The sequence below is a fragment of the Triturus cristatus genome, chromosome 9, assembly GCF_964204655.1.
Source record: "Triturus cristatus chromosome 9, aTriCri1.1, whole genome shotgun sequence".
Lineage (NCBI taxonomy): Eukaryota > Metazoa > Chordata > Amphibia > Caudata > Salamandridae > Triturus > Triturus cristatus.
This window is the reverse complement of record NC_140592.1, coordinates 383,394,096-383,419,307: the sequence shown is the minus strand read 5'-3', so window position 1 is coordinate 383,419,307 and position 25,212 is coordinate 383,394,096. Positions and strand designations below refer to the sequence as shown.

Sequence of the window (25,212 nt, the reverse complement as noted above, 5' to 3'; positions counted from 1 at the left end):
GTTCAGTCCGGTTTCTGAGCACTTTTTTGACATGATGCAGGCTGCTTCTTTCAGGGTGCAGGGCAGAGCCATCAGACGCCCCACAGGGGGCGGAGCCAGCATTGTGGTGGCAGAGCACAGCCCTATTCAGAGTCCAGGTGTACTCCTCCCACCCATCTATCTGTCAATCTTCCTATTCACCACCAGGCTACCTAGCACTGCCCATCTGGGTTTCCCCAGCCCTGTCACTCACACAAGCCAGACAGCAGATACACATCACGCAGAGGCGGGCTGAAATGGTTAGGCAAGCAAAGGCCAACTTTCTAAAAGTGGCATTTGCAAACGCAGAATATTAAAATAAACCTTACTAAAAGATGTACCTCATTATTCTGAGTTCAGGCATACTAAACTCGATTTTCTACCATGTTCCCTGGGTCTGTTAGGATCATAGGATGTAACAATCTTAACAGCCCATTCTGGCCTATGAGAACAGGGTAGCCTTACAATAGTGAAAAACGAAAATGGCTGTAATTCACTATTAGGACATCCCACACACAACAGGGCTTGTCCTACCTTATGCTTACAATGCACCCTGCCCTTGGGCCTACCATAGGGGTGACTAACATGAAGTTAAGGGAAGGTTTAGGGACTTGCAAGTAGGTGCACTTGCCAGTCAGCATGTCAGTACCAGACTGCACGCAGGTTCTGCAATGGCAGACCTAGACATATTTTACCAGGCCGCTTCTGTGGGTGGCACAACCAGTGCTGCGAGCCCACCAGCGGCATTTGTATTTACACGCCCTGGCACTCCTGGTGCACTTTACTGGGGTCTGATAGTAAACCAAATAAGCCAATCATGGAATCCAACCAACATATACATTTTACATAGGGAGCACTTGCACTGTGGCACTGGTTGGCAGTGGCACAGCGCTCTGAGCGGGCAGCACCATAAAAACACATGAGGCACAGCGACAAAAAGTGGAAGGGAGACTCACGCCAAGGTGCCAGGTCTAACAGGGAGCCTTACAATCTCACCCTCCCAGACGCTCCTTTCACCACTCTTCCTTTCGGAGCACATCCAGAGGCTACTCCTCAGACACCGCTTCCACTTCATACAAATCCCCTACTCAGTCCACCTTTACAAGGGGTTACCAAAGAGGCGGCTACAGGGGCAACAATAACAAAGGCAGAGGGAAAACAAACACCGCCCGCTGTGCCACCGCGCCTACCCAATGACTTCCCTCCATTTCCCCCAGACCCCACTCCGGTCGGGGGCAGACTCCAACATTTCCTTCCGGTCTGGACTACCATCACCTCAGACAAATGGGTAACACAAATAATTTGGTCAGGCTACTGCCTAGAAACTAATATCTACCCCCCCAAACATTCCACCCAGACAACGCCCAATGTCACTAGAACATCTACTGCTACTCAAGCAGGAGGTAATCTCCCTCCTAGACAAAAAGGCAATAGAACACGTTCCTACCAACCAACAAAATATGGGGGTCTACACACTATATTTTCTCATACCAAAAAGGGACGAGACTCTACAGCCCATCCTAGACCTTCGGCCCCTAAACAAATACATACACTCAGACCATTTTCATATGGTGACGCTTCAGCAGGTACTTCCACTGCTTTCCCAAAACGACTTCCTCACGACTTTGGACCTAAAAGACGCTTATTTCCACATTCCAGTGCACAACGCTCACAGGAAGTACCTCAGATTTGTAGTGGACAGCCAACACTACCAATTCAAAGTGCTCCAGTTCGGAGTCACAACAGTACCACAAGTATTCACCAAGTGCCTAGCAGTGGTGGCAGCACATCTGCGAAGACAACACATTCATGTCTTCCCATACCTAGACGACTGATTGATAAAAGCCAGTTCATACAATCAGTGTGTACAACACACACACACCACGATCCAGCTACTTCACCAGCTAGGCTTCACGGTAAACCACGAAAAGTCCCATGTACAACCATCCCACATAAAACAATATCTAGGTGCCACTATAGACACCTCAAAAGCGCTCGCCTACCCCAATCCTCCCAGGATTGCAAGCATTCAGGCTCTACGCGCAAAATTCATAGCACAACACTCCCTTCCAGCTCTGGTGTTTATGCAACTAATAGGGATGATGGCCTCTTGCATCTTCATAGTACCTCATGCAAGACTCCAGATGCGTCCTCTCCAAGAGTGCTTAGCGCGCCAATGGAACCAGGCCCAGGGACAATTAACAGATCTGGTGTTGGTAGACGGTCGCACCCATCGCTCTCTGCAGTGGTGGACCACCACAAACCTTTCCACAGGTCGACCGTTCCTGGACCCGGTTCCCCAGATAGTACTAACCACAGACGCATCGCTCTCCGGCTGGGGAGCTCATCTATTACATCTCACCGTGCAGGGCACATGGACACCTCAAAAAAAGTTACTCCACATCAACCATCTGGAGTTACTAGCGATCTTCTTAGCCCTAAAATCTTTTCAAACACAGATTTCAGGCAAGGCAGTCCTAATCCGCACAGACAACATGACAGCCATGTACTATATTAAAAAACAAGGCGGCACATACTCTCCATAGCTCTCTCAGCTAGCACAGAGCATATGGAGATGGGCCATACCCCAGAAAATCTTTCTCCTAGCTCAGCATGTCCCAGGAGTCCAAAACACTATGGCAGATCTGCTCAGCAGACAAACACAACAAATCCACGAATGGGAACTCCACCCACAAGTTCTACACCCGTACTTTCAGATGTGGGGGCATCCACAGATAGACCTCTTCGCCACCCACGATAACACCAAATGCCCAAGCTTCGCCGCCAGATATCCACACCCATTGTCCAAAGGAGATGCGATATGAATGAACTGCTCAGGCAGATTTGCGTACGCTTTTCCGCCTCTCCCACTCATTCCACTAGTGGTGCGCAAACTACAGCAACACTCCCTCACACTAATCCTAGTAGCTCCAACTTGGGCCAGACAACCATGGTACACCACACTGCTGGAACTATCTGTAGTGCCGCACCAAAAATTACGCCTCTCTCCACACCTCTTAACCCAGAACCATGGAGAGATCAGACACCCGGACCCAGCTCAGCTCAACCTTGCGATCTGGCTCCTGAAGTCCTAGAATTCGGTTATCTAAATCTTCCCCCTGACTGTATGAACGTCATCAAGGAAGCTAGACGACCCACCACTAGAGCGTGCTACGCCGCCAAGTGGAAACGTTTTGTTGTCTATTGTCACAACAACACCATCAATCCCCTAGACGTCTCCATTCAACACATCATAGGCTACTTACTCCACCTACAAAGGTGTAATCTAGCCTATACGTCCATTCGCCTGCACCTCGCAGCTATAGCAGCTTACCTACAAAACAGGCAACATCTATCACTCTTTAGAGTACCTGCCATTAAAGCCTTCATGGAAGGCCTTAAAAGAATAATTCCCCCCAGAGTGCCACCCTCACCTGTGTGGAACCTAAATATTGTTCTCACCAGACTAATGGGGCCTCCCTTCGAACCATTGCACAAATGTGAACTCCAATTTTTAACCTGGAAAACCGCTTTCCTCGTAGCCATCACTTCCCTCAGAAGGGTCAGTGAGATACAAGCATTTACCATTCAAGAACCTTTTCTACAAATGCACCATAACAAAGTTGTTTTCCGTACCAACCCAAAATTCCTCCCTAAAGTCATTTCTCCTTTTCACCTAAACCAATCTGTAGAACTACCAGTATTCTTCTCGCAACCACAAACTGTTGCAGAAAGAGCTCTAAACAACTGTTTGTCTCTTTCTCTCCACCACACAAGGGAAACCCCATCTCCAAGTCGGGGATAGCTAGGTGGATTGTCAAATGCAATCAGATTTGCTACCACAAAGCAAAACAAACGCTATCCGTTCCCCCTAAAGCCCATTCTACACGTAAAATAGGGGCTTCAATGGCTTTTCTAGGAAACATCCAATTAGATGATATCTGCAAAGCAGCTACATGGTCAACACCGCACACTTTCACTAAATACTATTGTGTAGATGTGCAAACTAAGCAACAAGCTAGTGTGGGCCAGGCTGTACTCAAAACATTATTTCAAACCTCTGCAACAGATACGGGTGGTCGCCGCTAACGGTGGGTACTGCTATATAATCTATGCACAAGTGTGTAATCTGCAGCTCATATGCCTCGAACGGAATATGCTACTTACCAGTATGCATCTGTTCTTGGCATGTAGAGCTGCAGATCTACACACACCCACACGCCTACCTTTATCTGTTCCGGTTTATCTTATTTAGATACAACACACATGGGCATCTTCACTGTTTATTACTACGCTCCATCATTTCCCTGCTGGCGAAAAACAATCTGAGGATGGAGCCGAAGCCCATGCGCAATACGATCCAAAGACTTTCCAAGAGGAAAAACAACTGCAAACATCCGGGCCCAACACCAGATGGCGATCTATGCACAAGTGTGTAGATCTGCAGCTCTGCATGCCAAGGACAGATGCATACTGGTAAGTAGCATATTCCTTATGCAGCAAGTACGGGAAAATTATGTGGCATATTTTGTAAATGTATTACTTTATTCTTTTGTCGTTTTTACACATGTTAATACTTTCTTGGCAAAGTTTCACCTCATTAGTACCAGTTTAACTCAAAAGTAAAAATAAGCTGCAAAAAAAGTGACCTTTCAACCCTTACTAAAGGCCTCCACTGCGTGGCAATGTGTCACCATGTTTTTAGTAACTTTTTGAGCTGCAAACAAAAGGTTTCGCTAGATAATTGACGTCATGAAGAGAGGCGTGCCTCCCTCCCCACTCCTACCCCATTCTTGAAGAGCCAATGTCAGTATAGTTCTGGGGGGCGTTTAAAGAGTATCACTAGAAATCCTCTCCAGAGTCTCTTTTAGAAAGTGCCAGCACTTCAACGTAAACTCTTTAAAGGGCAGTTCCTACATTGAAGGAATTTTATAAAGGCAGCGCCAGATATGACTTTTGAAGGGCAGTTCAGTGACATAATTGCATGAAAAGTAAAGGGCAGAGGCTGCACTTGCAGGAACTTTAAAGAGCAGTGCCTGCACTTCATTGACGTCACTGCAAACATTGTACAAGGTAACAGTAATACTTCATTGCCAGTCCTGAACAGGACAGTGGCAGCAATCCGTACTCTCTGCATAAGTCATAAAAGACTTCGACCTCCAAGAGGCTTTTAAATAGCAATGCCAGCTATTCCTTTAAAGGCTCGGAAACAGGTGTGCCAGTGCTTTGCTCAAGGCCGTTTAAAGGGAGTCCTGTGTAAATCTGGTAATAACAAATTTATTGCATAAAAGAACAGAATTCAGATGGGATGAACATTGTTATAAGGAATTTAGGGCATGTTAGCAAGAGATAGTTTTGAGAAAGGTTCTTAAAGTCTATGATCCTATGATACCATAATTTCAGCAGTTACTGAGTAAGTGCTTACTTGTCTCAGAAGACGGATATTTAGATAATACCCTCAGATTTGGTTTCAGGGCCGGTCTAGGATAGAAAATAGACCAGTGCACCAAGATAAAGTGGCCTACAGTAGTGAATTAGATAGCAAACAAGCATTGGCATAGCCAATAGGTCTCGCCTTTGGGACCTTATAAGTGTTTAGCCATGCAACAGTTGATGTTGCACCAAGAATATTGTGCTGCATAACTAAATACTTATAAGGCCCCAAAGCGAGACCTATTGGCTATGCCAATGCTTGTTTTAATAAGTGCCTTCTTCCAAGAGCAGCTGAGCCTCTCCCCTTGGGTGGTAGGGCATCAGTGGTAGACTAGCATATGTGCCGCCAGCGGAGGTGGAGATAGTGGCTGGGGCGTCAGCGGCTACGGTGTCAATATCAGCTGCAGTGGTGTCATGTGGGGAGCCTGTGGTGTCAAGTGGGGGGGGGGGGGGCAGTAGCATCATCTGTGGCACCGTCTGTGACCAGATGTTGGTGGCTGGCTCAGAGGATGGCGAACGCTGGATGACCAAAGTAGATGTCGTTGCTCTCGGTGTTGACCCTGCTGGCATATTTGGAATCGTGGTTGAATTCGCCCATGACACAGGAGAAAACAGCAGCAACTGTGTGAAAAGCACCAATTGGTAGGACCCATGGGGCCAGCTGGCGTACAAGATGGAATCATGGCCCAACTGAAAATGCAGTACATTGTGTGCAGAAAGTCTGAAAAATCCGTTACTGGTGTTAGAAACACTGGGTATGGCAGAAAATAGCTGGGGCATATGAGATGGTGCCGAAGGTGGTCGAGGGTCCAGAAACTACACCCAGTCCAATGAAGCCGCAGGCACCAGATCCTGTTTGTTCTTACACTGGTTCTTGATCTGACGCCACGTGAGGGGAAGTCAAACGTTGTGGCGACTTTCTTCCCGACGTATGGCGGCAAGATTCGGGTCTCCTCTTTTTCATGGGCTTCTTTCAACAGGATTTTGACAAAGGTGGTGACTCTGGTGTCTTTGACCTTGGACGAGACTTGCAGAGCAGAACGACTTTGGTGCAGATATGCACAATGCCACCTACCGGCGTGCGGGGCACTGCTTGAAAGTTTCCAGATCCAGACTAACGCCTGGGGAATATTCAAAAGGTGAGGAATCTGGGGTTAGAAGTATCCTTCAGAAACCACAGTTCTGCAGTGTTGGTATCTATCAGAGATTCACATGCTGCCCTTTCTTTTCTTCGTTCAGAGGCTCGCTGATATTTTGTAACATTTCATATTTGTGCTTCATACTGGTCTATGATGGCATCCTGATAGTGAACTGTATTTACAGGTAAGTAACTGGTTTCATTTTTATTAACCAAATTCTTGCAATGTATAGCACCTCTGTTTGAAGGGCAACCAAATATAATTAAATATAAACACATCGGGGCTTATTTACAAGCTCCTTGCGTTGCCGGTGTGCACCGGGGGCGCATTTACTTGCCCCATATTTACAAGGATAGGAAAAGCCACCCTGCGTGGCTTTTCCTGTTCTTGTAAATACGGCCCTTTTACACGCAGCACTTTGCGTGAAAGGGACGTTCATTGGGTGTTGCTGTGGGTGTACACACGCAACACCCATGGAATCTGACACATTTCCAGATTTATGAGAAATCGTAAACCTGGAAATTTGTCGGAATGCTACGCCTCTCCTGCGGAGGCGTAGGGAGGCGCAACGAGGAGAAATGTAATCATTTCTCCGCGTTTTTTTCCTCTTTCTATGCGTGCTGCATTCTGCAGCACACATAGAACGGGGAACTCACCTCTGGTGATAGTTTATGTGCAGGAAGGTGTCCCTTCCTGCACATAAATAATCATTAAAAAACATGAATAATCATTAAAAAAAAATGACGTTTCGCAAGTTTAATGTGTGCTAATGCAGCACACATAGAAGTTGCAAAACGCCATTTCAGATTGTTTATGTGCAGGAAGGGAACCCTTCCTGCACATAAACAATCATACCCGTGATGCAGGCATCCTTGCACCACGGTGCAAGGGTGTCTGTGTCAGCGCATGGCAGCCCATTGTGCTCCAGTGCAGGGAAGAGCACAGGAATGTGACATATTATTGTAAATATGTTGCATCCCCGTGCTTTGAAAGTGCCGCAGCGTGGCACAGCCAAAGGGCTTGAGGAGCCGCACTGCGGCACTTTCTTGTAAATGAGGCCCAAAGTGTTTAGCAGGCTTTTGGTGACTTAACATGAAAATTAACAGGTTTCCCCATAATGTTCTCTGTGCCATTGTTCTCACCTATCAACAGACTACTTTATCCTTTTTCTTCTCTTTTATTTCCCTCAGTTGCAGCATCTCCCACAGTTGACCGGCAGCATCCTATCACCATTGCCAGAGGTCCGGAGAGTTGTTAAACTTAAATATGACAATCACTTGCCGAACATTTGACACGATTCACTGCAGCATAACAGAAGACTTTGGGCTAAACCGGTACTAAAGTCTCCCACTGCCAACACACCATGATCTTCCTATACAACCATTTTCTCTTCTGTGACTACTGGTGAGGATGGAGATGGATGTTACCCTGATGAGGCTAGCAAATGTCTGCATGGCTTTCTCAGATTTCTTCACATTGGCCATCGTGGTGAATGGACACAAAGAAGAGAGACGTCATATCCTGAAAAGCAAATGTGGTCATCTGACCTTTCTAACACTATTCAGATGGATCAAGGAGATCTGTTCCCATTCAGAAAAGTAGAGGTACCTCTCTGCCTGACTGGGGTGGTGTTTATTGAAGAAAGGTGGTTCACCCACGAGTGAGAGGCACAGTGCATTTTTTGAGCAAGAGGTGCCACGCTAACAGAGGGAAAATAATTGCTGCCTTGGCACATATACTTTAAATTTGCTCTTCCACACAAAACAGTAACAAATAACTGAGAAAAAAAAACATGTATATTTAAAAAACATTGGGAAAAAAGCCCAATCTAATTGTGAACATTTGTAGAGACAGTGGATGTTGCAGACAAAGAAAAAGTTAAACTTTGTGTGTTATAAGTTCAAAATAAAGAGTGACTTCTAGCGATGTGGATGAACAACAGAAGTATGGAGGTCTGCCAGAGGACAGGGGAATATTCTATCATGGGCTTAACTACTGATGCACTGGTAGATTTCTTCTCCATACTTGGACTGTTTTGTCTTACTGAGAAAGATTTTCACCTGCTCCTTGGGAATAAAAAAATAATTACATACAACTGAATCTGCAGCAACAATATAATTTTTTATTTTACATGAAAATATATTAAGCGACACGGAGCTAATTACATTAGTCTGGAAAGAGGCTGAAATGATAATCGCAGTGATGCACGATCATCTGTCGAAAAAGCAGACTGGATTTTCAGCATGCATCCCAACAGCGGCTCTCCCCTTCTAAGGCTTTAAACTGGTTGGTGCATTGGTTCTCTTCCATAATATGCGTCACTTTTCTCTATCCCTCACCCTTTAACATCCATCACTACTTACACACATTGCAACCCTTAAATACTGCAGGTTCAGAAGATGCTTAATGAGATACAGCAGAAAGCATTGTGGGCTGTAGAAAACATCAACTACTGCGGCAGGTAAGCTGGGTGTGAGTGGAGCCCCAATACTCACCATAATTCTTCTCTTGAAAAACATTTAGAGGGTATCTATATGGAGCTATCCAATAGCATTATATCTATCACTCTATAGACATTTCATTCAGAGCTTGAAACAGGGTCCAGCTCTAACCCTCATTAATTTTTATAGACCTATGTACTGCCAGGTGGTAGATGTCTATTACAGGATGTGTTTGGGATCCACCGTTTCATGTGTAGAATAGAATATGTGGTATCCAGGAAACTCAGAAATCTCCATGAAATATGGTAACTGTTGAATCTGCATTGTAATTCAAGAGTTTCAAACAAAATTGCAGAGGACAATACAAACATGAGACATTGAGTGCTGGATTAACTCGGGCAGTGTTTCAAACCTACTCTCGAAAGCCATTTGCAACTGGATCAGAACCAAAGACGCGGCTAAGATGCCCTTTTTTGTAAAGCAGCAGAACCAGATTACCCTGATTCTTAAGCTCACCAAAGGTGCTTAAATATCCATACATCAGTACTTCAGCATTTGACAACTTCAGGAGTCAAATATTGAGCTATACTGCCATTCAATGGTGGAAGAAAACTGCTTTCTGTGAACCCCAGACAACAGCAAAGCCCATTTTTCTTGTAGAAAGGCCATGACTGCAGGTAAACCAAGAGGTCAACAGAAGCAAACCTTCCTACGATACACCCTGACTGGGTGTCGTTGGATGTGATCGGTGTTTAAATCTTATAGAGTAAACCCTGATCTCTGTTGCAGTGCATAAAGTCTCGCCTCTTGCCTGAAATCCCTTCCGGTTTGACTGCACACAAAATAAGACCTCAAATAAATAAGGTAAGGAACCACCTGGGTCTGAAAAGCTAGCCAGGCAAGGTCTCCTCACAAAGGCAATTGACTCTTCTGGCTGGCTCAAAAAGGAGCAGCTAATCTCTCAAGACCTGTTGCTGGTCTCTTGGCTGCGTTATTCATTTCTGGCCACCAAAAACACTCATTACACATACAATTAAAATTACAAAACAGTCTACCCTACATTCCACAAATGCACATGTGCATTGCTAAGACTGCTGCCTTCTCTCAAAGGTCTTACAAAGTGGAACATAATTCTGGTGTCCCCATCCCCACTGTAAAAGGCACTTTTTTTCAACCCACCGTAAACCTACAGAAGGTAAACTTTTACACTCCCTCGGATGAAGTGCTTGTCAAGCGGTAGGCCACAAATATATAAAGAGATGGTTGGCTTGGCTAAGGGTTTGTTTCCTAAAACAAAGTCCACAGAACATGCACCCGTTTGAACACCTCTGAAAGAATCATCTTCACTTCTGTTGGTAAAAAAGTTTCTTCAGGGACCATCCCTTAGCTGAATGAATTGCACTGTGTTATTTTCCCTTAACAAATAAAACCAGTACTCTGTAAATTGTTCCAAGAACAACTTTCCCATTTACAGTTTGCACAGTTTCTCGTCTCTTCGGGTGCTTGAGCGCTGGCAGCATCGTTCCCCAAACATACACCTTTTTTGTTTTGTTTTGCAGTGATTAAGTAGACGTTGTTTCCATAGCTGAGCACAGTTTTGTTTTTAAAGTCACTTCACTTGAATGCTAATGAAGGCTGCGGTTGAATGAGTATGTAACTGGGTAGGGGTGAGAGGGCTTTGGGTACGAATCACTAAAGAGTGTCTCCGTCAAAGTTTGGGGTAGCAGCGACTGTTGCTCAGTAGTTCATTCCAGCAGTGTTCAAAATCGATGTAGAATCTTTTCATTGGCACATATTCTCCCCACTTGTGTTCCATTATTGCTTTTGGGAATACGCTTGGAGAATACTCTAGAGGTAAGGGGGAGCAGGGGTCTTTCTAGAGTTAGAGGGTCTTTAAAAAAGATGCAGAGTCTCGTTCCTCTGTTGATGTTGTGAGCCTTGAAAATGCTGCACTTTTGCAGGCTCGTCGTAGGTGCACAGGTGTCTCTCTACACCTGGCGAGCTCCTTAGCTCAACTGATCTTCATATTGCTTGCGGAAGCAGTCTCCAGCAGGGAAGAAATCCCAGCAGCGTTCCTGATACATCTTCCAGACATAAGATTCCTAGGACAAAGAGGCACAGAGTTTAGTTACCTTTGTCTCGGAAATCGATAGACAGAGGCAATGCGGCCTTGAGTTACAGGACTAGACCTTGAATAATTAAAAAGGGACGTCAGCACTACCCTAGAAGGGCTCCTTATGGAACTACCCAGGCTTGGCTATGGATGGCTTAAAGGACAGATGTGCATCTCAATTAACGTGAGATGTGTGATGCATAGGTCTGACACACGGTCCACTATTAACTATAAGATAGCTCAGTAGTTAATAAGCCTGCTGCTGTAATGTATGTACCATGAGGTATTAGAAATCATACCTGTTGATTGGTAGCAGTTCGAAGCAGCTGTTGTGTGACATTAAGTGGGGGTGGAAATACTATAATGTGATTGTTACTATTATAGCATTTACATGTTTGACTGGATCATTATACTGAATTGTTCGAAAAACTTGGGGGCATATTTATTAAGGGTTTTCTGTCACCCTTGCGCTATGCAAGAGGGCACAGGCTGACGCAAAATGTATTATGAGAGTTACCAAGCCACGCAAGGCCACATTGTGTGGCTCTATGTGGCTTGGTAAATCTGGAGGGATGCAAGGCAGTACTTGTCACTGCCTTGCGTTACTCTGTCCCAGGGAGGCGTTCATTGGGTCGAGCGTGGATGCTCCCATGCATTCACCCACTGATTCTGAAGCATTCCCGGATTTAGCAATACTGGCAGACCTGGGAATGCATCAGAATGATATGGCTTCCCAGGGGAGGCGTAACAAGGAGAAATATCTTTATTTGTCCTCGTTTTTTCCTCTTTGAACATGTGCTGCTACATACAAAGAGGAAAAAGCCTCAGAGGATTGTTTTTTGACAGGTACGTGTCACTTCCTGCAAAAAAACAATCCTACCTGTAACACAAGCACCCTTGCACCGTGGTGCAAGGGTGCCTGCGTTGGCACTAGGCAGCAGTTTGTGCACCAGCGCAGGGAGAGAGAAGGAATGCACCATATCTTGATAGATATGGCACATTCCTGCCCTCTCCCTTTCACGCAGCGCAGCAAGGTGTTTTGCTGCGTTGTATAAAATAATGATAAATATGGTGCTTGGTTTTTAAAACCCATAATACAGATGAAGAATGTCCTATCCGTGAATTACTTTATCCATATCATTATCTTAAAACTAGTGCTGCTGCTGGTTACTGCTCATCTTACCATTATATGGTCCTCTTAAAATTTCACCTATTCTGTTTCCCTGACTTTTCCCTCCCTTTTCAAGGTGTACTAATGGTTGTTCACCTAGTGGAGCATGCCCTGGTCTCATCTGCATGGTACACTGCATTTGGGGGAAGTAGAAAGGCTTTTGTCCAACCTTTGCATTGGGCTACTTAAAGCAAGTAGACATATATCCTCTGGTTTCTTATGTGGCTTTTCCTTAGATGACCCAGCTGGTATAATGTGATCACAGTGTATGCATTACCTGCCCAGTGTGCTCCGTCTCGTCCTTGTTAATGAGGTACATGAGGAAGAACCTAAGAGTGAAGAGAAAAAAGGGAAGTTAGGAAGTTGGGTATGGCAGAAAGTTGGAACATCAGGAAACTATCCAGCAAACAAAGCTCATTGCCACTCAGTGGGGATGGAGGGAGCAGGCCAACATTTCTTCTAGGATTTCAGAAAGGAATATAGTGTCCATCTAATTAGCTCAGAAACCGTCCTTTCAGTTTTCACCTCGTCAGAGTTACATTCCAGGAGCAACAGGTCAAACTTCCTTCACGTTTAGCACATGTACAGTACACGTAGGAGCAGTGTAAGGAGGACTAGCTCGACACCAAGGGAGGGGAGGCATAGACTTGTTTTTTGCACCTGAGCCGTTTCTGGAACTCACCACCCACAACAAAGAAGTCAGAGGAGCTCAGTAAATTAAAATCTAAGAAGCAGAGCTGGAATTTATGTCAAGACTGGAGGCTCTGATAATGCGCAATCCTGCTTAAGGTACTTCCCTTCACGCAGCACAATACGATAGCAACATTTATGACAGTTTATGTAGGGCTGGGTGTCTGCACAGGCATGATATTAAGATTGGTTCTATTCGTATGATTTATATTGGCGTTTCAGATTTGTTTGGTAAAGTATTCTTTCATTTACAGGAGTGTTTAGTTTCAGTTTTATGACTGTTTTCAGTTTCGATGTGAATTTAACACTGTTTGTGCTTATGATTTTGATATGTTGGTTTTCGGTTCTCAGAGCCTGGTTTTCCTGTGAGCAGAGGCCATAGGAGCATGGTCTGCAGTTCGTAGCTGCGGTTTGAGATGGGTCGCGGGTGTTCGTTTATAGGTGTGTGTGACTGTGTTTGTACCCATGAGGTCAAGCCGAAGTGGAGAGCGAGTTGGTTCATTGCTGTCTTCTGGGCAGCGTTAGGCAGAGGCACAAGCCTTCTTAGAGATGCAATTGCATCGTTGTGAGAGACACATAAGTACATCAGTAAACCAGAGAGAGGACTATTAGGCTTTGATCCCGTCGGCCATTTTAGATAGAACGATTCCTACCCTGAGAACAGCCATTGTACTTTGGGCACAGTTTACAGTTCTTTGGTGCATCGTTTACCTCAGGGAACTGATACAGCTGAGAGATTGAGGTAGACACATTTTGAGGGATAGTTCTAAGTTTTGCTACTTTTTTGTCGTATTTCACATACAAATTTGGATGATGATTTTTGGGGGGGATGTCTTAGTACTACAGGATTCTCATAATCTGGATGTGGATTTGCCTGATGACAGTGTAGAAGATAGAGTTGTAGGTAAGCATGTAATTAGGGAACCCAAGGATGGTGAAATGTTTGGGACTGGAGAGCTCCATCATCACCAGTCTAGAGAAAGGTAGCCAGCGGATCATATGGCGAAATATTTATATTCAAAGATTAGAAAACCTTTGGAGGTAAGGAAAGGAAATGTTCTCATGCTCAAGACCTCAAGATTTGTAACTGCAGATAAAGTGTGCCATTCTCCAAAGTTCGATCCAAAAGCGGCAAGACATATGCTAAAATCTTGGTAAGGACCCATAGAAAGGGTTGGAAAAGTCCTTGAAATATGACAGGACAAATTGTTATTGTTATTAGTACAGTCGCCCACATATTTGATATGACAGAGGAGACCGTATGTAAAGGTATCTAAATTGGTATTGACTGTTTTGGAGGGTAGATATAGCGTTAAAGGCTGGATACAGTATGCCTAATTGGCAACACTAATTCTGCTATTGCAACAAAAAGAAGGAAGTCAATACTCATGAGCACTGATGCAAAGCTAGTGGATATGGCCATGCAGGAGTATGATCCAAAGGCACAAGATATCATATTTAAAGACAGTTTCCTTTTCAAGAATTATGGAAGTACGTTGCTACTTTCACTAACTGGCTGCTATGAGAAAGGTCTTTTCAGGAATTGTTTTTTTGGTAGGACCTTGAGAGGTCGCTTTCCATGTCATGGCCAATACAAATGTAAAGGTGTTTAGCAAGCACAAAAATTTTATGAAAGAGAAATTTCAGGAAGTTTACAGGCTGCCACTAGCTTCTACCCTCAATGAGGGAGAGGGCCCAAGGACCCAGAGCGAGGAATAGTTGTGGCAGAGGATAACTTCAGATAGTACTTCAGGTGAGTGAGTAAGTTTCCCTTCCAGTTGTTTCCTTCCAAAGGTAGAAGGCAGACTGAGTCACCATTTGAGTACCTGTAAACATATAATATTGGATTCCTGGGTGTTAGAGACTGCCATGGGTTACAGAGTTTATTTTATAGTGATTTCAGCTCAAAAACATTCCCTACATCAGATAAGCTTTTCAAAGCAGCAAAAGATTTTGTTAACAAAACAAAATCAGGGACTGCATGAAAAAGAAGCAATATATGAAATTTCAGAGATTTATGCACACGCTTTCCCCCCTTCCCTCTCATACCGAGGGTTCTCAACAAGATGAAAATAAAGCACTGCTGTCTCATTCTGATTGCTCCCATATGGACCAGGCAGCATTAGTTTATGGAGCTTCTTCGGTGGTCCAAGCCAAATCCCAATACCGACAACACAACCACTGTTAGCAAGAAACAAGGGCCAGATCCTACATCCGGAACCAGCCTCTCTCCACTTGCATGCATGGCTCCTGAATTCTGTGAGTTTCAAAACTTAGATATCCTTCAGAACTGTAGAGAAATTCTATCCAAAGCAAGAGTGGAAGCCACGAACAAGACATACAAGCTAAAATAGAAAAGATTCTGTTCATGGTGTTAACAATCTAACCTGCATCCATTGGAAGCATCACCCAAGCAGATTCTGCCTTACCTCCTGTTGCTAGCTAGATCAGGATTGGTACATACTTCTGTAAAGGTTCCCCTTTAAAGACATTCTGCACATTCTCTCTCTCTGTTCCTCAAGAATAATCAAACAATTCATGAACGGGTTGTTCACGGCTTTTCCCCCAGTACGAGCTCCTCCCCCAGAATGGCATCTCAATGTGGTTCTCTCTCAAATTATGAAACCTCCATTTGAACCCATTCACAAAGGAGACCTGAAATGTCTCACATAGAAGGTCGCTTTACTGTTGGCTATCACTTCAACTAGAAGAGTCAGTGAGATACAGGTTTTCACAACGCAAGAACCATTCTTACATTTCACGAGTGATTATGAACTTCCCAGAACAAACCAGAAATTCATCCCCAAGGTTCCATCTCAATTTCATCTCAATTAACCTGTCAAATGATATACTCTTTTCCCAAATCCGGCATCTCTGGCTGAAAGGTCTCTCCATATATTGGACACTAAAAGATTCATTTTCATCCATTCAGTTTTGCTGCTCCAAAGCTGGCAAACCACTCTCAGCGAAGGCGCACTCAACGAGGGCAGTGTCTACTTTGACTGCTCTGTTTGCAGGCATCCCGCTGTAGAAGATATGTCGGGCTGTGGCGTGGACGGGCACCCACAAGTTCAGGCAGCACTACTGCCTCAATCGGCGCTGTGAAATGATGCAGCCATAAGACAGGCAGTGTTACATCATCTGTTTCAATAAGGTGAGCCTCTGTAACTGTAGGTGATTATTATTATTATGTCTAAAGGCATGGACATCCCATGGCAAGTCACTGTAAATAAAAAAGATATCTGGGCAGCCCGATATAAGCACTATATAGGGAGTCTAGTAAACCTAGTGTAGCCACTTTTATGAACACTGAAAATGATCAACAAATGGTTAGTTACCTGACTAAACCTATGGGCCTCTGGGAACTTGGCCTCCTCTTTCGACTAAGGCCGTGATACTAAAAGTACGGCCCTGGGATCGCACGCGGCCCTCCTGACCTTCACATGCGGCCCCCTGGGCAACAGCAACACACGGCTGCTGGTCCCCGACTCAGCACTAACATGAAAAAAAAGTTACATATACAGCAAACACTTATTTAAAGGTTAATTGCAGTTAGGTAAAGGAAGTAACAAGGCCCTTAACTTTAGGAACACCTTACTTTTTAAAGACAGTCACTGGATATATATGCTTTGCTTCCCCTGTACCCACTTTACGCCCCCGCTGGCATTATTGCCACCCTCGGTCACACCATAGACCAAACTTTGCGGCCCCCCAGAAAATGTTTTGAGTATCCATGGTCTAAGGGCAGGCACTGTAAAATATTTATTATGTTTTCCCCTTGGCTATCAAATCAATCCTGGTTCGAGGCATGTGGGCTGCTGAATTCATATCTGTGCATAGATCGCCGCCTAGTGTTGGGTCCGGATGTTTGCACGTTGTTGTCCTGGAAGAGTCTTCGAAGTATCCTGGGATAGGTGACTCCTCCCCTGGACTACAGTGCGCATGGGCATCCTCTCCATCCTCAGATTGTTTTTTTCCGCCATTGGGTTCGGATGTGCTTATCTTGACTCAAGTTAGGAAAAACTTTTTCCAGGCCAAAAGGCCTTTAGTTCGCGTCGGTACTGTTCCCGATCGGTATCGATAGTATATTGTTAGTTTACTAACTTCCAGAACCAACTTTTTCGCATTTTACCCGACCATCGACCCTTCATCGACGATGGAATCGAGGACACCATTCAAGCGGTGTCCTGTATGCAATGCGAAATATCCCCATATCGACGTCCATCCGGTGTGCAACAAATGCCTTTCACCGGATCACGACGAATCTACATGTATGGCCTGTGCCCGATTCCGATCCAAGAAGACTCTTCGGAATCGACGAGCAGCGAGACTCGAAGCGCAGCAAGCGGCGCCGGCCCCAGCCAACATCTTCAGCGCCGAAGACGAAGATGTCGAAGACGTGGAGAACCTACCCTCCAGCCCCGCTTCCGAACACGACTCCGGATCGGAAGACGCCGAAGAACGACACTTTTCCAGAGATGAAGCCGACACCGAGGTAGGAGACTACAATGAGGCCTTAGGGGCCAAGAGAGTATCTCCGGTGACGAGCATGGCCTACCCGTACAGACTGAGGATATCCCAGTGCGCCAGTCTATGGCTCCAGTCGAGGGATCGCCTTCGGGCCTTACCCAAGACCTATCCCGCAGTTCTTCGGCCCCGCCCTCTGGCCCGGCCTCGGACATTCAGCGGCAGCCATTACTACCCAAAACGGCTGGTTTCCCTTCTTCGAAACCGAAACCGAAAGCTGCATTGGTTCACCAGAAACCGAAACCGAAAGTGACGCTGGTCGGATCGAGGCCCACCACACCTTCGACGCCAGCAAAACCCGTCGGCGCCGACCGCACCAAACGAGATTTCGGTACCGAGCTTGCAGCAGCCGACATCGGCGCCGACACACGGAAAAAGAGCTTCGGTGCCACCAAACCTCCTCGGCTACCGGCACCGACACAATCGGCTCCGACCCCAAAGGTCAAACTGCCTGCTGCGTCTCACCCCGCTTCGGCAGCACCACCAAAGGCACACTCATCAAAGACGTCGACGGCCCTTGCCGCCCCTCGACTCGATGCCTCGCCGGCACCGAAGAAGTCCACGCCCGCCTCTACAGAAACGGTCGGCACAAAGGACTCGATGGCACTCCAGGTGCGGACCGTTGCTGCGCAACGCACCAAACACAAAGCAGTCCTCCAGGACACGTCAGGCTCCGAGCCGATAAAAGCTCCAACAGCCTCTTCAGCACCGGCCAATATCACTTTTGGCCTGCCACCATCCACGGCCCCAAAACTGTTCCAGATCAGAACACGGGTCACCCACACCACGTTCACGCCTGCCGAACGCTCTCCTGCGGAGACGTCTCCGTCACATGTCATCGACGCCGACACCGGCAGGATGATGCTCCACGAGAGGAGAATAACTTCAGAGCCAGCTTTGGACTCCTACCGGATCCCGCTTAAGAAAAAGCTGCCAGTGGCTTCGGAACCAGTTCTTTACGAACCTCTCCATTCCTCTTACCAGGATCCACAGTCCTTCTCTCCCACACACTCCGACACTGACGTTTTGGAGGACTACATGGGTGACCACGTCCCCTACCCCGGAGAGATGGACCCTGAAGGCCAACAGGACCCTGACCAAGCTTGGGATGACCCTGTAGACTCGGGTGCACCTATGGATACACAGGACCCGCAACTCTATGGAGCAAAAACATCTCCCACAGAGGACACTGCCGCATTCAACGCCCTAATTGAACGTGCTGCGGCCAATCATGGGGTGCAACTCCACTCTGACACCGTGGAGGACGACTTTCTCATGGATACTTTCGCATCCTCAGAAAGGAATATAAAAACTCTACCCATGTTAAAAGGTGTCCTCAAACCAGCAAAGGACATCTTCAAAGAACCCACCAGGGCACGAGTAATAAACCCCAGAATCGACAAGAAATACAGGTCGGCGCCTGGGGACCCTACCTACATTAGAGGCCAGTTACCTCTAGATTCAATTGTAGTTGCGAATGCTCGCAAGCGGGCACACTCGCAAACAACAGGTGATGCTCCTCCCCCGGACAAAGAGTCCAAGGTGCTAGAGACCTCCGGCAAACGGGTTGCCGCCCAGGCAGCTAACATATGGCGCATTGCCAATACTCAGGCACTCCTCGCCCGCTACGATCGAGCACACTACGACACACTGGAACAATTACTCCAACATCTCCCTGACCAATTCAAAGAAGGTGCAGAGATCCTCATCAGGGAGGGACAACTCCTCACAAACGCATCCATCAAGTGCGCACTGGATGCCGCAGATACAGCTGCCAGAGCCATAAACACTAGCGTCATGTTGCGGCGACACGCCTGGTTGCGAATCTCCGGATTCAAACCTGAGGTACAAAATAACATTCTCAACCAGCCTGTCAACCCCGACTACTTATTCGGGCCGGAGGTTGACACCACCCTAGAGAAAATAAAAAAGGACACGGACACTGCAAAGTCCATGGGGGCTCTTCAAACGCAGTCCTTTCGGAGCGGCTCCTTTCGTCGCCCCGGAAATAGAGGAGCAGGTAGAGGACAGGGGTCACAGCAAACCTACAACAAAGGCAACACACAGAGCACCTACGATAAAAACACCCGGGGTGGTTATCGTGGCTCAAGCACAAAGGGCAGGGGACGCGGATACGGCAACACCAGGTCCTCCCCCAAGAATAAACAGTGACGCCCTCTCCCTTCCTCCCGACCACATAACACCTGTCGGGGGAAGGCTACAAAGGTTCCTGTCCACATGGAACTCCATCACCACGGACAGGTGGGTCAAAGACATTATCAAATACGGTTACTGCCTAGAATTAACCTCAACTCCACCCACAATACCTCCAAAACACCGTCCTATGTCCTCAGAGCACTTAACGCTCTTACAGCAGGAGGTGCTAAGCATGCTACTAAAAGGCGCAATAGAGGTCGTACCCGTCCACGAGCAAGGTACGGGGGTGTACTCCCTGTACTTTTTAATACCAAAAAAGGACGGGTCACTCAGACCTATATTAGACCTGAGACCCCTGAACCGCTACATTCTCTCCGAGCATTTTCACATGCTCACTTTACAGCAAGTCCTCCCGCTGCTCAAGCAGGGAGACTTCCTGGCCACACTGGACCTCAAGGATGCGTATTTCCACATACCCATTCACCCCTCACACAAAAAATACCTCAGGTTCACTGTTCAGGGGCAGCACTACCAATTCAAAGTCCTTCCCTTCGGCGTGACAACAGCACCCAGGGTTTTCACAAAGTGCCTAGCTACTGTGGCGGCACATCTACGGAGGCAGCACATACACGTCTACCCTTACCTGGACGACTGGCTCGTTCAAGCAAAGTCAGCCCAGCAATGTGCCAGCCACATGTCCCGCACCATTCACCTCCTTCACAGTCTGGGATTCTCACTAAATTACCCAAAATCCCATCTCCAGCCCGCACACGTACAACAGTACCTAGGTGCGACTATAGACACTCTGGCGGCCACAGCTCAGCCAAATTTAGTGAGGATCAACAGCATGCAAATGCTGATTTCCAAGTTCAAACCCCAACACTCCCTTCCTGCGCGAGTGTTCATGCAGTTGATAGGCATGATGGCCTCCTGCATTTTCATAGTCCCACACGCGAGACTACATATGCGCCCGCTTCAGGAGTGCTTAGCACGTCAGTGGAATCAGGCTCAAGGACAGCTAAAAGACCTAGTGTTGGTGAGCGGTCGGGCATACAACTCTCTGCATTGGTGGAATCCACAAAACCTTTGCAAGGGCCGACCGTTCCAAGAGCCTGTTCCACAAATAATACTGACAGCGGACGCGTCTCTCCAGGGATGGGGAGCTCATGTACTCCACTACACAGTGCAGGGACTATGGACAACACAACAGAAGAAGATGCACATCAACCTTCTGGAACTGATGGCAATCTTCCTGGCAATGAAGGCATTCAAAGTACACTTGTGCAACAAAGTCGTGTTGATCCGGACGGACAACATGACCGCCATGTACTACATACAAAAGCAGGGAGGAACACACTCTCCACAATTGTCTCACCTGGCTCAGAGCATGTGGAAGTGGGCCATTCAGAGGAACATGTTCCTCATGGCAGAACACCTCCCCGGCAAGGACAACCAGATGGCGGATCTGCTCAGCAGACACAGCCACCAGATGCACGAGTGGGAGTTACACCCATCAGTACTCCAACCGTACTTCAAGCAATGGGGTCATCCAGAGATAGACCTATTCGCCACAAGCGAAAACGCAAAATGCCAAAGCTTTGCCGCCAGGTTCCCACATCCGCAGTCGCAGGGCAATGCGATATGGATGAACTGGTCCAGCAGATTTGCGTACGCTTTTCCCCCAGCACCACTGATACCGCTGGTGGCACGCAAACTCAGACAACACTCACTGACTCTCGTCCTGGTTGCTCCAACGTGGGCCCGCCAGCCGTGGTACACCACCTTTCTCGAACTTTCCGTGGTGCCGCATCAAAGGCTGCGGATCAAACCCGCGCATTTGACGCAGAACCATGGAGAGATTCAGCACCCAGATCCGCAACAGCTGAACCTGGCGATCTGGCTCCTGAAGTCCTAGAGTTTGGCTACCTAAACCTGCCACCTGACTGTATGGACATCATTAAGGAGGCCAGGAGACCCACTACCAGAGCTTGCTATGCAGCCAAATGGAAGAGGTTCGTCATTTATTGCAATAATAATAACATTAACCCGCTAGACGCATCCATACAAAACATAATTTGTTACCTCTTACACCTATACCGATGCAATCTGGCGTACACCTCTATACGTGTCCATTTGACCGCAATATCAGCCTATCTGCAGACCAGGCAGCACCTCTCTCTATTCAGAGTGCCTGCCATCAAAGCATTCTTGGAAGGACTCAAACGAGTCATTCCACCAAGCCACCCACCAGCTCCAATGTGGAACCTCAACTTGGTCCTCACACGCCTGATGGGTCCACCCTTTGAACCTCTACACTCATGCGAGATTCAATTCCTTACCTGGAAAGTAGCTTTCCTAGTAGCGATCACTTCTTTAAGAAGAGTTAGTGAACTCCAGGCACTAACCGTTCAAGAGCCATTTATACAGGTTCACGCCAACAGGGTCGTACTACGTACCAACCCCAAATTCATGCCCAAGGTGGTATCGCAGTTCCACATGAATCAAACTATTGAACTGCCTGTTTTCTTTCAAAACCCACAAACTGTCGCAGAAAGAGCACTCCATACACTAGATGTAAAGAGGGCCCTCATGTACTATATCGACAGGACTAAAGTCTTTAGGAAGACAAAACAACTTTTCGTTGCCTTTGCGCCACACCACAAAGGTAACGCTATCTCCAAAGCAGGTATAGCCAGATGGATCGTTAAATGTATTCAAATTTGCTATCAAAAGGCTAAACGCACATTAACGATTCCCCCACGAGCCCACTCAACACGTAAGTTAGGGGCCTCCATGGCTTTCCTAGGAAACATTCCCCTGCATGATATATGTAGAGCAGCCACCTGGTCCACTACACATACATTTACCAAACACTATAGTGTAGATGTGCAATCAAAACAGCAGGCAGCTGTAGGACAGGCTGTTCTCAAAACTCTTTTTCAGACCGCTGCAGCTGGCACTGGTAGCCGCCGCTAATAGAGGGCACTGCTATATATTCTATGCACAGATATGAATTCAGCAGCCCACATGCCTCAAACTAAATATGCTACTTACCAGTATGCATCTGTTCTTGGCATGTAGGGCTGCTGACATTCATATCGCCCTCCCTCCTCCCCGGCGCCTGTAGCAGCTGCAGCTCTCAGAATTACTGTAAGCATGGTCATCACTTTCTGTATCTACTCCATCACTGCCACAATGGCGAAAAACAATCTGAGGATGGAGAGGATGCCCATGCGCACTGTAGTCCAGGGGAGGAGTCACCTATCCCAGGATACTTCGAAGACTCTTCCAGGACAACAACGTGCAAACATCCGGACCCAACACTAGGCGGCGATCTATGCACAGATATGAATGTCAGCAGCCCTACATGCCAAGAACAGATGCATACTGGTAAATAGCATATTTAATCTTGTTCCATGCCAATGCGATGGACGCTCAGGCCAAACCACATTACATTTTCTATTATTTTGTAAGTATTATATACAATACACTAAATTGTTTTTACTTCCTTTTTTTGTAAAACACTCATACGTCAATTACAGAGCTGTATATAGGACTCTTCTTAATCTAGGAGAGGATGAGTTAATATTAAGGGGGCCTTTTTGAAAATTGCAGTTCACGCGCGGAAGACGATTAACACTGTATAAACTGTATTTTAATTGTTCTGCACTGTATTGGAATTTTTATATTGCACCCTTTTATGAATATTATGAATGTGTGTTTTGATGTATCATTATATGAGTTTGTTCTTTTATGGATATGTTTTTATCCAAATAAAGTAGCTGAAATGAAAATATGTCCATACAAATGCATAGGAAATTGTTGTATACTGCATAATTGTCTTATCATACATAGACTATTTATGCACTGTTATGGATATATAGATATGTACTAGACCAAGGGTACTCACAAAAATGTGCCCAGGGGCTGCAAAGTACGGTCTGTGATGTGACCGAGGGCCACACTGATACCAGCATGGTGGTGGTAGGAGATCTGGGTGGGTCAGGGAATTTGTAAAATGTTAAATAAATGGGCAAGCATTTATTTGAAGGTTAGTAAATGCTTGCTCATTTATTTATCATTTTACTCTGAATATTAGTGCTCAGCAACTAAACAACAGCTTGTGCTGCTGTTCACAAGGGGGGCGCATGTAACGGTCAAGAGGGCCACAACCGGCCCCATGGCCGTACTTTGAGTATCACTGTAGTAGACTGTTACCCACCATCCTCAAGGATACTTATATTACTAATATGTTTACCTACAACAACTGCTTGCTATTCTGATTCAAGCATGTAAATCTGTGAAAGATCCAAAACTGGAGAAGAAAATGAATTACTTACCTGTAACTGCAGGTCTCCAGTATTGGTATCTTTCACAGATTCACATGCGACCTATGCTCCTCCCTTTAGAGGCTCCCCTTATAGCTCGGGATTATTTTTTACCACTTGTGCTTGAAAATCTGAGGGACTTAGCCTCACTTGGGACTGTTCTGGAGGGTGCTGTAACTTGATTAGTTATAGTTCAAGGTTTTTTTTTTTCCCAAAAAGGACATAGATAGGCTATTTAACAGACTGTCAATTGCCATTATAGCCTATGAAAGTGATACATACAGCTTTACTATGGTACCATGGGACTCCCATTTCGACGACGGGGAATGATTCAAGCATGTGCATCTATGAAAGATACCAATACTTGAAAACTGTAGTTACAAGTAACTCATTTTCTTATCTACTCAGAGGCTGGTGGTATCCTCATTATTTCAAGTTAAATCTAGAGGCACGAGAGGAGATCTTTATAGTGGATAAGGAATATAGAGCTCCGGAATGGCAAACAGTTTTTGGAGACTAGACGGAGTTAGTTATAGAATTGGATGCAAGTCAGCAAGAATGGGATGCCACATCTGGTCTCATGTTAACAGGTGGTAGGTTGGCCAAGGGGGTCAGAGTCGTCACATCTGCTGCCTGGCAGGTTCCTTTGTAATAAGGAGTTTGGTAGATGCTACTCTTAAGTCACTCCTGGGAATAGCCAGTGTCTCAGCAGTTCGATATATGAACTGATGGGGCGGGGGGGGGGGGGGGGGCGCAGACTTTGTGAAGAGTGGTGGAGTATACCATTTTTTGGAATCAGCTACAATTGTGTGTGATGCATGTACTGAATATGAGGGGAGAACGACAAAGATGAGAACAAGTGGTGCATATCAACCTTTGATTTCATATTTAAAGCCTTTCAGACCTGTAATGGGGGCTGCTAGAGCAAGGTGGGTCAAGTGCGTCATGAAAGAGGCTGGAATCAATGTTGATGTGTTTAGAGTTTACTCATCAAGTGAAGCTGTGGAAACAAAGGCGTTTTTTATGGGTGATCGGTTAAAAGACACCCTACGTTCTACAGATTGGTTGAATGTGTCAAAGCTTGCAAAATGTTACTTGAAACAATCATGCTTGCGTCTGAATGTGTGGTGAAAGAGCTTCAAACTTTTACATAATAACAGCCTCCTTTCTTGACAAAAGAAAATCTAAATTTTAT

The 25,212-nt window shown here is 46.1% G+C and overlaps 2 protein-coding genes across 6 annotated transcripts in view; one reads left to right on the top strand and one right to left on the bottom strand.

Moving 5' to 3' along the window:
- Nucleotides 1-8,688, top strand: part of LOC146798004 (cyclin-dependent kinase-like 1) — a 327,585-nt gene extending 318,897 nt beyond the window's left edge. Inside the window, exon 10 of the mRNA XM_085625238.1 lies at nucleotides 7,781-8,688. Within this exon, the coding sequence (XP_085481364.1) occupies nucleotides 7,781-7,882 (102 nt within the window). The 3' untranslated portion in view covers nucleotides 7,883-8,688. The remainder of the gene's footprint in view (nucleotides 1-7,780) is intronic.
- Nucleotides 8,689-8,692: 4 nt separating this feature from the next.
- Nucleotides 8,693-25,212, bottom strand: part of RYR1 (ryanodine receptor 1) — a 1,245,571-nt gene continuing 1,229,051 nt past the window's right edge. For 4 of the 5 annotated variants that reach the window (XM_085625233.1, XM_085625235.1, XM_085625236.1 and 1 more), the window contains 2 exons: nucleotides 12,593-12,644; nucleotides 8,693-11,133 (listed from right to left, as the gene is read on the bottom strand). In XM_085625233.1, the coding sequence (XP_085481359.1) occupies nucleotides 11,038-11,133; nucleotides 12,593-12,644 (148 nt within the window). In that variant the 3' untranslated portion in view covers nucleotides 8,693-11,037. The remainder of the gene's footprint in view (nucleotides 11,134-12,592; nucleotides 12,645-25,212) is intronic. The other variant, XM_085625237.1, reaches the window with a different exon arrangement.